This window comes from Monopterus albus, unplaced genomic scaffold, assembly GCF_001952655.1.
Source record: "Monopterus albus unplaced genomic scaffold, M_albus_1.0 scaffold40.1, whole genome shotgun sequence".
In the NCBI taxonomy this organism is placed as follows: Eukaryota; Metazoa; Chordata; class Actinopteri; order Synbranchiformes; family Synbranchidae; genus Monopterus; species Monopterus albus.
Window position 1 is genome coordinate 4657259 of NW_018127920.1, and position 12802 is coordinate 4670060.

General features: G+C 40.7%; 1 protein-coding gene across 1 annotated transcript in view; it reads right to left on the reverse strand.

Annotated features, from left to right (window-relative positions):
• Positions 1 to 12802, reverse strand: part of fam189a2 (family with sequence similarity 189 member A2) — a 46104-nt gene that overhangs the window by 14730 nt on the left and 18572 nt on the right. The window contains 5 exon segments of the mRNA XM_020599137.1: positions 1083 to 1152; positions 6596 to 6731; positions 7831 to 7964; positions 9650 to 9757; positions 11501 to 11620. Coding sequence (XP_020454793.1) covers positions 1083 to 1152; positions 6596 to 6731; positions 7831 to 7964; positions 9650 to 9757; positions 11501 to 11620 — 568 coding nt within the window.

Consider the following 12802-nt stretch of genomic DNA (forward strand, 5'->3'; position numbering starts at 1 on the left):
ATTTTTTAGTATATCACTAGCGTGGTGTAGAACAAAATTATCCATGTAGTAATACTGCTTGCAATCCAATGCTGGTAAGATGATGTTATGGGGTAGGACTAGATAAGTCTAACTTCTTCCTACTCCGTTCAAGCATGTACTAGGTATAAGCAAATTGATAATGCATTTGTGGATATGTGTGAAATTATGTGTGTTGACATATTGACTGTCTTTACATGTTTGAAAGAATAAATCAAATCAAATCAAACCAGGGAACACCCTGCGGCAGAGACTGGTCCACCTGAGGGACAAAACACCCAGACACAGAGTGATGTGGTGTGAACAAATGTGGTAATAAAACATCTAGTGATAGTGATGGTATCACTATGACAATGGTGATTCAAAGCAATTAAGTGTAGTCAGGAGTGTAACGGGGTTTAGTAATGCAGAGGCAGATTCCAGTACATAAACCTCGCACATGAATTTTTAATTATCTCCATCCCCCAAAAAGCAGTTTGAGAATCAATTGAAGGGGCTGAGTTCTTTCTATGGGAAAACTGTATGCAACACAAGAATTGCAAAATTCATTTTTGTGACACTGCCTTTTTCCTTTTGTATTTCACTCTGAGACTCAGTAGTTCAACTAGACATAATACCTGTATCATGGGAATGTGTGTTAGTGACAGGTAAACACATTGAGTTACATTCAACTTCCACCAGGACAATAGGCGTCGGTCGACAGGGGAGGATTCAAAGACAGGTAACAACTCTCACCGATACTGGGCTATTAGGACTCAGTCATTAAGGGACATTGTTGGGCATCAAGGGACTGAAACACCACTGAGGGGGATAAATATCTCTGGCTCAACACCAGTCAGTCAGAACTGATGAAGCCTCTTGGATGAGAGGTGAAATGACCTAGAAATCTAGTCCAGTTGTTTTTTTTTTCTAAGTTTTTTCAGATTACTATGACCTGGATGACTGAGAATCTGCACGGACATGTCACAGAGCAGTTGTCTGAGCTTTATGTTCCCTGATCAGTCTGATGGTAAAAGCAACATTTCTGTCATCCCTTTTGCCTGGTGTGTGAACATGTGTCCTACCTTGAACAGAGGCACCTGGTGGAGTGGTAGTTGAATTCACAGTCAGCGCTGTCAGAGCACTCTCTGTCTCCTGAAATAAACAGAGACCAACTAGTCAAGAAGGTTGAGTTTGTAAATAGGTTTATTGACCAATTTCATTTTCTTATTACACTCAATTAATTAAAAAAGACAAACTGCTGAATTTCCAAATTTACTTGGATGTTTTAGTCATTGGAGATTTGAAACTACAAATGTGTGACAAATGAAAGAAAAATTCAAGACAAAGAGTGCCACCAAAACTGCTTCAGTGCACCTTGGCATATTTATATACCAAGACTCTCCTAGTTTCTGAACTCTACTGGTGAACTCTACTTTCCTAAGTGTGTCTGTATACGAATTTTTTATGTCCAATACTGATACCACAACCTTGAGTATCTGCCAATGCCAATCCAATATCATCTTTTCCCCCTCATAAACAATCAAGCTGTTAAAAGGAGGGTGCCAAATGCAAATCAATTCACAGAGAAACTCACTGAAGTGCCAAGAATCATTTATTGGACAATAATATTGGTATATGATTCAAAGGTGGGATACAGGATCACCTTGTTAGTTTCTCTTGTCTTAGTCTCTCTGCAGAGAATCAGTCAGTCTCTTCACATGTCTTTTCTCCGGATCTTCACACACTCCTCCAACTCCTTTCCTACTTTATTCCCATATCTTGCATCCTGTTTTTGTCCCAGTTGCATCAATTCTCAAACTTACTTCTCTTTTACGGGAACACCCTGTGATATTCTCAATAACAGACTGACCAATTCTCTCAGAGTTCACCAACACACACATTTTACAGAACAAAGGTCATTGCATGCTGAAGTTATACAAGCACTTTTTAAACTCACACTGTAATCCACTCTGTTGTATTTTATTCCATATTACATGTTAACTATATGTATTAACTGTTAACTATATTCTGTTTATTTGTTTTATCCACTACACCACTATTCCCTTCCTCATCTGGAAAATGGAGACTCCTACATCAGGATACTCTTCATTGACTACAGCTCCACTTTCAACATGGTCATCCCCCACAAACTGTCCACAGTAGGTCTGCACCCAACCCTCTGTGACTGGCTTCTGGACTTGGGACTGACTGGCCCCAGTCTGTCAGGATTGGCAACAAGACCTCAGCCAGCATCACTGCAAACATTGGCACCCCACAGGGATGCGTCCTCAGTCCCATCTTCTACACCCTGTTCACCCATGACTGTGTTGCCTCCCACAAAGGCAACATCATCCTAAAGTTCGCAGATGACACCGCAGTGATAGGATGCATCGCTGGTGGGGACGAAGCAGCTTACAGGACGGAGGTGGCCGGTCTGGTGTCATGGTGCAAGGACAATAATCTCAGCCTCAACATGGACAAGACAAAGGAGATGATAGTGGACATAAGGAAAGAGAGGAGATCTCATCAGCCACTGTTCATCCAGGGGCTCGAAGTGGAGAGGGTGAGCAGCTTCAAATACCTGGGCGTCCACATCAGTGAGGACCTCACTTGGCCACCTAACACCACACAGCTGGTCAAGAAGGCCCAACGGTGGCTGAACGTCCTGAGGAGGCTGAGGAGGTTTGGCATGTCACCTAGGATCCTTTGCAACTTCTACAGCTGCATCATTGAAAGCATCTTGACCAGCTGCATCACTGTCTGGTATGGCAGCACTACTGCTATGGACCACAAGCGCCTGCAAAGAGTGGTAAAGACTGCAGAGAAGATCACCGGGACTCCACTGCCCTCTCTGCAGAGCATCTACCACCGCAGAGTCTGCAGGAGAGCTGCCTCAGGGACCCCACCCACCCCCAGCATGGACTGTTCACACCACTACCCTCTGGCCGAAGGTCTATACCTCCTATGAGTGTGAAATACAGGACCTCTAGACTGAAAAACTCTTTCTTTCCAACTGCCATCAGACTCCTAAACTGCAGATAAGAGTTTATTATCAGGAATTACTTCATGTAATCCCACCTGACTGTTACATCCACAGTTTGCACATGCATAATTGCACATGCACAAATGTACATTAACTGTAGACTATTGCACATACAGCGTCAAAGTAGCATACATTCTCTTTATTATATTCTTATTATATTTCTTTCATGTGCTGTTTATTTATCTACTTTATATTCCACTTTGTGTTTTGGGATTCATTGTGGACAGCAAAGTAAGAATTTCATTGTACAGGGTAACACATTTCCTTACTGTGCACATGACAATAAACACTTTGACCTTTATTTTTCTCTACATCCTCTGGACACAGTGCAGCAGGAGGTAAAATATATCCACAAAACCATGTGCAGTCAAAATATTCAGCTTTTACAATGGCACCAGTGGATGTCAGGCAAGCTCGCATGAACGCACAACTGCATGGAGATCATGACCATTCAAGGAAATCCTTAAACTATCACAGAAGACTTTGCATTGTTGGAAAAAAAGGTCTCATGAGCAAGAGTTTGCGAGACCTGTATAAACAGAGTTGCTTCTGCATAGAAATACTAGAGCATATGTACACCTCTTTTTTTTTTAGCTTTAGGTCATGTTTAAGATGATAATTCACCATTGTAACGTTGTAGATAAGTCAGAAAACAAGGAAAAGCATGCCATGGGCTCTTTAAAACAGTTGCATTAAATGGGTGCTTGGAATCTGGTACACTGACCTGCTTTTTAATGTTCAACCACAGTTATGGAAAAGTAAGAAAACACAAAATATAATATTAGGAATTTGTCACTGTAGGAGAAATGTGTTAAGTATGAAATGTCTATTAACACATTATGCAAACAATTTAATTAGCAAACATGAAAGAAGAGTCCAACAGTTCTAGTTTTTACACATGCTGAAAACTTAAACTGGAACAACAAACAGTGGACTTGTATCCACATCGGAAAGAGCAGGTGGTTCATAAAGCAAAATGAATCATCAGTCAAACTGACCATGTTCTTTATCCAGAATCTGTTTTAATGCCTTTGGGTAGACACTATCAGGCACCCCCAAGGAAAACAAATCGCTATTCAAATTCTCTTATTCAATTATTCTTTTATTATTGTTATACACCTTTAAGGATAATGGATTAAGGAGCAGTCTTTATTGACATGGTTACTGATGTTGTTATAGATGTCAGTACTGTTTTTATATATTTTTCCTACTAAGATGTATATGCTGATTTGCTTCACTGGTATATATGGTGTGATATACTGTAATACTGTATACTGTGATCTGTTTTATGTGGAATGGTCTGAGCATGTCCTGCTGTGTTCTGTTGGGAAGGCTGTCAAATTGAATTGCCCATTGGGATAAATAAAGTTTTCTTATTCTGAAACAGGCAAAAGGGGGTACATAAAGCCTAGGGCTGCACATTAAATCATTTTGTTAGTGTTATTTAGATCCCAGTGCGATGTCAGTCTCATGTGACAATGATTCTGCCATTTTTGCATTAGAAGGAAGATACCTGGCTTCAAACCAAGCGAGCTGTGTTAACCAATAGAAGCATTCCATCACATGACCAGCTGTAGACATGAAGAGAAGACTGATTCAAAACCAAATCCAACATGTTTGACATTGTGAAAAATATTCTGTGCCCTCGTGCAACTATTTTTCAAATGTTGCGCTGCCTGACCTGTAAACCTAGCGCTGAATAGCAGTTGAGGCAGAATTAAATCACTTTGCAGTTATTAGTTAACGCAGGTTAGCCAGGAAATGGGAGCGCTTGGTTTGATGCAAGGGATCTCACTGCTAATGCAAACACAGCAGAATCATTGTCACTGAGATTGCACAGAGATATACATCAATTTATTATCCAGCCCTAATTAAACCCAAAGAAATCCATACAGGGATTTTATGGAATTACAACTATAAGGACATTGTCAGTTACACTATAAATAGTGGGGACTCTCCTTTAAATTATTTCAATAACTTGACACTAATATTATTTCATCATTTGCATGATCATAGTCAAAGTCACTGAACAGGAATCCACTGAGAGTTTGGGCAAACCTCTCAAGGAAACATGTACAGCAGAATGTCTTCAGTTTTCATACTGCTGTAGTCAGTGAAGTATATTATCAGTAAAATTCACCTGGTGTATTACAAGTCCATTGGTGTTTTCAAGAAGCCTAAATATACACACAACAGCATGGAAAATAACAATGTGTTTGATATCTTACATTTTAGAATGAATTGGCATTCATTTGCCTAAATAGTCAGATTCTTTAAACATCCATTTCGACCACTCCGAGCACCTGTACTGTAATTGCATAAGGAGAAGCGCAACAAAATTCGAACAGCACTTCACATGACCAGGTTTTTGCAATTGACCACTCACTTGACTGCAGTATGGTCACATGAGCATTGTCAACAATAATGTTGTTTTACTAACATTAGTTGTTCCGTGACACTATTCAGGAATAAGCGGTACAGATAATGAATGGATGCATGAATAGTTGCTTTATGGAAAATCATCTCTCTGTGATGATTATTGAGCGATCAGCTGTTATGTTAAACTATTATAACAACACTGATTACTGACACAGTGTGATGTTGGTGTAACATACTGAAAGTGCAGACAAGTACATTGACATTGCGGCTCCACAAGAAAATATTAAGACACAAACTTACTGTAACTTAGAGAAGCCTGGGTGAAGAATTTGTGAAGATAACACCTTGTTTCTGTAAACCTCTGTCTACATATGAAATCCATTAAAAGTGGTATTCTGAGGTTACACACGTTCGTGTTTTTCATATATTCCTGGGTTTGTTTGTTGTTCTTACCAGAGCTGTCAGAGGTGAATCAGATTGAAACAGGGAGGAGATATAGAGAGAGGCACCTGACAGAGGCTTGTTGTGTGGCATGGCGGGGTCATGAGATTATTACTAGTGCTCTTATAGAAGAAACGCTGGATACTAATGAGAGAATTTAAGAGGCAGAAAAATATACTGTGCAGTAGTACAGAAGCATAATTTGTAGTTGTTGATGTATAGGGTTAAAAATCCCAGGTGGGAAAACCTCCTATAAGAAATTTTTTAGCTTTGACAAAAAGTGATCATGACAATGATATATTACTGTTCAAAACGAGCTTCAGATCTTTGCAAGATGATATTTGTGGAAAGCTGTCAATAAAATACATAGTTAAAGGATTAAAAATACTGAACCACTGGTCCTTTTTCAATCTGCTGATATAGCATCTTAATCACAGGTTTATTGTTATCCACACATGTGACAGCTGACAGGTAATAACAAACTGCTGGACAGGCTTGAGGTCGTCTCCCTTACATTATTGATTTTTTCAACTGTAAACTGTCAATCTCAGTATCTATCTTGGTCACAATTCTTTAAAAAATTGTAAGAGATCCATGTCATGGTTGCAACATGTTCGTAAAAACCATTATTATTGTTATCAGATAATTTACACTTTCAAACATGGTATCAGTATCAGTATCAGTTAAAAACCAAATGTCAGTCAAGCAAAAGTGTAAAAGATGCTATTTTACCTCTATGACTGCATTGTTAGAGCTTCCAGCAACAGCCTCATATGGAGGTGGTGGTTCTAACGGACAGAAGACCTCAACCCCTTTGATCCGAGCCCCATAGATATGAGGTAGAGGGATCACACTGTCCCCAAGCATCCTGAAAAAACAAACAGCAAACTAATCAGTCTACCAAGCTAATCAATCACATCAAAACAGGAATCAAGAAAAAATGCAATTATAGTGTTGCACAGGACATTGACGGGGAATTTATGGTTTCTGCACACCCTCATGCATACGCTGACACTGATGAGGGGTTCGCACACGCTCCAATTCATACTTCCAAAACAGGGTCTGAATTCTGTCTGTGTAGACTGATGCTCTCCAAGCATGGGCATTTTGACATTCTTTCCATGCATGTGCATTAAAAGAAAACAGCATGCACCCATCTATGTATGTACCACATGTTTTAGGCGATCTCCTTCCAGGAGTTCTGTGCCATTTTAGTATCTTCATACTCTTTTAATGAGGGATTACAAAGATGGGGGTAGCAGCGGATCTCCTCACATAAACCATTATTCAAAACAGGCGTCCATTTTGGTTTTCTGGTATACGTGCACTTGGGGCTTTGTTGGCCTGCACACGTATGTTTGTCATCTTACCAGATTTGTGCGGACCCTCGCAGACCTGGTAAGATGATGAAAATACATCACTCAACCTTAGCAGACATGCGGCATAGAATGCATGAATTGGCCTTGAGAGTAGAGTACAACTGTAGAAGCAGTCTGTTAGGATTAGCCAGTCAGGGCCCTCATTTTTAAAGCTGTGCATACAGTTCATACCACATGTTTGTATAAAAGACAACAGTGGTGTACACCAAAATATGAGATGTTTTTGTAAAAACTGTGCACACACAATTCTCACACAATTTTCTCTTTTTAAATCACAGTCATCTTATATTGTGTACACATGAATGGCTCTCAAAATACACCTACAACACTCCAACAATTATGAATATTCATATAAAGTTGTATTAAAAAATGAAATGTTGAACAGTAATTGTTGCATGGACAAAAGTACTTAGTAATCCCTCAAAAAATTCTGTTTTGTCAGAAGGATAGCAGTCCTGTTTTGTGTGTATGCAACAGTCAAAAATGAGGCCCCAAGACTGTAATGGTGTATCAAATGATGGGCAAAAAATACTGTAAGACAACTGGCATTACATTACCGACACTGTGTATGCGTGTCTGGACAGTTACCGGCGAGCCAAGCGTGGTGTGTATGAGCAGAAAGTGGAGAAGTAGGAGGGAGGTGGGGCTGGGGCCACAAACTCATCTGGATCTGGGACCTGAGCAGGCTCCTCCCTTTCTTCTGCTGTGGCCCTGGGCTCATCCTAACAGAGCAGGCACACGTGACATCACACATCATGTTAAATGCTATAACATCAGATGCACTTCTTTAGGCATACAGGTCATATGGCAGGCAGCATGGTGGAACAGTGATTAACGTTGTTGCCTCACAACAAGAAGGTTCCAGGATTGAGCCCTGGCCAACCCGAGGCCTTTCTGTGTGGAGATTGCATGTTCTCTGTGTGTCTGCATGGGTTCTCTCCAGGTACTCTGGCTTCCTCCCACAGTCCAAAGACATGCAGCTTAGGCTGACTGGCGACTAAATTTCCCATAGTGAGTGAGTGTGAGTGTGTGTGGTTGTTCATCTATAAGTATCAGCCCTGTGGTAGACTGGCAGCCTGCCCAGGATGGACCTCATCTCTTGCCCAATATCAGCCCCTCCGCATCTGTCATTAGGATAAGCGGTATGGATAATGGATGGATGGATGGATGGTCACATGGTGAATGGACACCTCAGGGCAGGATGTGCATAATGCTGTCATAGAGGGACTGATTGTGTAGTAGTACAAAAGAAACACTAATAAAATGCACCAATTACACACAAAACTAGCTACATGGCTTAAAAATCAATTTTAAGTTTTTTTTTTTAGCTTTAGCTCATATGGACAAAACAGAATTAAAAACGTGTTTTGAGCTTGTCACACCACAGGCACTGCATTACATCCTGCAACACCTCGACTCCCCAGGGACCTATGCACGGGCCCTCTTTGTGGACTTCAGCTCAGCGTTCAACACCATCATCCTGGACATCCTCTACTCCAAACTGACCCAGCTCACTGTGCCTGCCCCCACCTGACAGTGGATTACTACCTTTCTGACAGACAGGAAGCAGCAGGTGAGGCTGGGGAAAACCACATCCAGCACCGGGACAATAAGCAAAGGCGCCCCCCAGGGATGTGTGCTCTCCCCTCTGCTGGGGGGGGTTATTATGTTAAGCATGGCTCCAGTGTGTCATCAAGCCATGCTTTCTGCCCCACCCAGTAAATCCTGAACTAAAGAATTATGAAACGTTCTAACACCACAATTCAGCACTACATAGTTCAGTGTCACATTTTCAGCAGTTATTTTCTAACATTGATAGTGTGTTTTGAAACAAATCAGTGATTTTGCTTCAGCCCAACTTTAAATGTTTTAAATGTTCTTTATGCTAAGCTAGTCTAACCACAGCCTGACTCCAGCTCTTGTTTGTGTTTATTGAGGCCACCAATAAATGCTTGAGTCTGTGACATTCAGGCTTACTGCTGATTACAATCAGTTACTCAGGATATGTATGTAGATTTCCTCAACATATACACTACCAGTCAAATGTTAGTGCACTCTTTCATGGTGCGGTGGGTAGCACAGTTGTCTCCCAACCAGAAGATTGAAGGTTCAAACCTCGGTGCCGGCAGTCCGTGTATCGAAGTGTCCTTGGGTAAGATGGTTAGAGCCATCATTTGAGCTGGTGCCGCAGATGGCTGCCATCGGTTCTGTACCGGAAACAAATTCTTTGTGTGTAACATACTTGGCCAATAAAGGTGATGATCCTTTCCCATTCAGTTCATTGGAAAAGTGTGTCCAGACTTTTGACTGGTAGTGCATCTTTTTTACTGATGTGGATATAGGGCACAACACCAATCTATTGTAGGTAATGCCTGACTGCAGCACACCTGACTATGTGTGTTCATACCATGCAGGGTGTTCTTGATGTGAAGATCTGCAGGTATCGCAGAGCAGCTGCCATGAGGCACACAGCTGTGGTCAGAGCATTGAGAGCACACAGTGCAAACAACACCTTCTGTGAGAGAAAAAGACATACTCCCATCAGTTACAATAGAACAGTTACAATAGAACAGACAGAAGTAATTTATCTTTTGTCCATAAAAAGACCAAGGGCTCTGTTTTTATGGAATGCATATAATAGTGCATTGCTTACATTTCACATGGTTTATTAATATGTCACAGTGAAGTTTAATGACACAACTTGCACTTGTAAACTGCAAACAGTCAGCGACTGTTGGATCAATTGAGTGCGGTGGCAGACAAGATTATTAATTCTGAAACAGCGTTAAGGCAAATTTTACAACTGTTACTGTGCTAAAGGTGGGCTTCCTCTCTCAGTTACTTCAGCAAAGTCTTGAAATACTGGTTTTGGGAGTATTGCAGTCCCACTTCAGGACCAGTATATCCTGTTAACACAGCAACTATCAATCCACCACTCACTTGGGCTATGCGGGACATAAAACACACCCCTACATGTAACCCTTATATGAAACACACGTCATGCTGAAGCTAAGAGACAGAGTGTAAACACTACAGGAGCAGGACACAAAGCCAGTCAGAGTTCAGTGGAAAGATATGACATCTTTATTTGATCAAAAATAGTAAACTGTCAAATGAAAGAGCACAGTTTAGGAGTCATTAAGTGGATCTAATGTTATTTTTACCCAACATTAACCATTCAGATTTTCAGCTAGTATAAGCTGGCTTGAAAGTACAGCTCCTAAACTATATTCACACAACATTAGGTTGTTATACCACAACTAATGTAATTAACACTGTGCCAGTTTCAGTACGGATTGATGCTCTGTCAGAGCAGTAGCAGACAGGAGGAGAACAGAAAAGTCAAATAACATTAACATTATGACAGTGCAGAACAGACGATACAGTCCCACTGTGGCTAACTATAAAAGTTGTTTCAAAAGACTTCATTTATTCAAATGTGTTTATTCTGGATGAACACCAATCGCCTCCACCAATTCACAGGTGTGGGACAGAAGTGAGGTCACCTTGACCACCAAATTCTAATCAGATCATCCTTGAGTCCAAGTGGACATTTGTGCCAGATTTGAAGACACATTCCTGACACATTGCATTCACAAGAATCGCACTCATTTCCCTTACAATTTTTAAAACTGTGACCTCTAATCCACACTGAAAGCATTTTCTAGGCACATCTCCTGCTACAGATCGAATTCCAATCTGTCAAATGTGTTAGTCCACACTGAATCTGAGATGCGTGTCTTCCCTGGAACCCTGACAATTTTTTATGATTTGGGCCTGTTTTGTGCCGTGTTTAGTGAAGCAGGTTTAAAATCACAGCGGTTTAAAATCACATATATTTCGTTTCTGATTCTACTGGTATCTGTAAGGAATGATGGGCTGCTTTGTTTCACTTTCACCCTCTGTAAGGAGATGGGGAAAATCTATAAAATCCATAGAATACATAAAATGAGATTTCTTCCTGAGAAACATGCAAAAAACAATTTTTGTCCAGTACACATGTTGTTGGTCAGTCTGGTAAAGACACTTTCTCTGGCCGCTGTCCTGACAGACAAACAGCTGTTCTGGTGACTTTAAAGACACATAATGTGCCGCTCACATATGGCTGCAGTGTGAACTGAATAGAATCACGCTTCAGTCGGGCTTACATCTTGCTTTCAGTGTGGATTTCCAGTTAGGGAAACGCTGCATTCCTGAACAGGATATATTCACTGGTGAGCTCACAGTGGATCCTCAGCAGTACTGTATAGAGGCATACCTTGAGCAGGATCCTCATGGTGCTGCAGTTGTGGGCAGGGTGGAGCTCCAGCAGCTTTTCCTCTGTACATTTGGAGCTGGGAGAAAGGGAGCAGCAGTAACATATATGCCCATCCTCACTCTGAAACAGAGAGGGAGAGCAACAGAGGGTTGATTCGGTATGATATAAACATTCTTAATTCATGACACCCCAGAAATATCAAGATATTTTCTTTGGAAGCAACTTAAAATAATAGCATTTAGAATAATAAATAATAGCATCTAGTGTATTAAGTAGCTTTAACAAAAGTTAATGTCCACGGATGACTGCCACATACAGTGGCAAAAAAAAGTATGTGAACCTTTTGGAATTTCATGGTTTTCTGCATTAATTTGTCATAAAATGTGATCTGATCTTTATCTAAGTCAAGAATACTGACAAAGATAATGTGCCTTGCACTTGGCTAAAGCAGAACATTGTGGGCTCATGTCCTCTATGTTTAGCTCACAGTGTCACCTTGGTCTGGAGATAACTTATAAACATCTAGAGAGCAGCTTTCTGTAAAAGGGAGGTGTAAAAGTTAAGTTTGAGAATTGACGTAAGAGCAAGAGAAAAATTGTAACATTGTCAGGGACATAAAAAGCTAGGTGAAGAGAGAAGGAAGACGAGAGAGAGGGCAGAGAGAGGAAGAGAGACAAGAAGAGAGACACGCATTGTGTTCACGCTTGACCAAAAATTCTCTGCAGAGAATTGATAAGGTAATTCTGTAGCTTGTCCTTAATATTATCAATTATTATATCAATAAATGATCATTGGAAATTGTAGTGACTTGCCTGTGAATTAATTTGTCACCTCAGTCATTGGCCATGACAGAGTTATTAATAATAATTAGTAGTAGTAGTATGAACCATTCATTTTTTAAATCAGAATCAGAATCAGCTTTACTGGCCAAGTGTGCTGGACACATGAGAAATTTGACTCTGGTACTGCGGCTCTCAATATATATGTACATACAGTATCTTTATGTATGGCAATAGCAAAGGGCAAGTAAACAATATAAGGCTGAGATAACAGAAAGTACGGACGTAATGTGCAAGCAAAAGAAAGTGCAGAAAATAAAAGTATTTATAAATACAGACCTGTACATACATATATAATAAAATCCCCCACTTGCCCCCCACGTTGGAGTGGTCTTATTCCTTCCTTCAAGCTCGGGTCCTCTACCAGTGGCCTGGGAGCTTGAAGGTCCTGTGCAGTATCTTAGCTGTTCCTAGGACTGCACTCTTCTGGACAGAGATCTCAGATGTTGTTCCTGGGATCTGT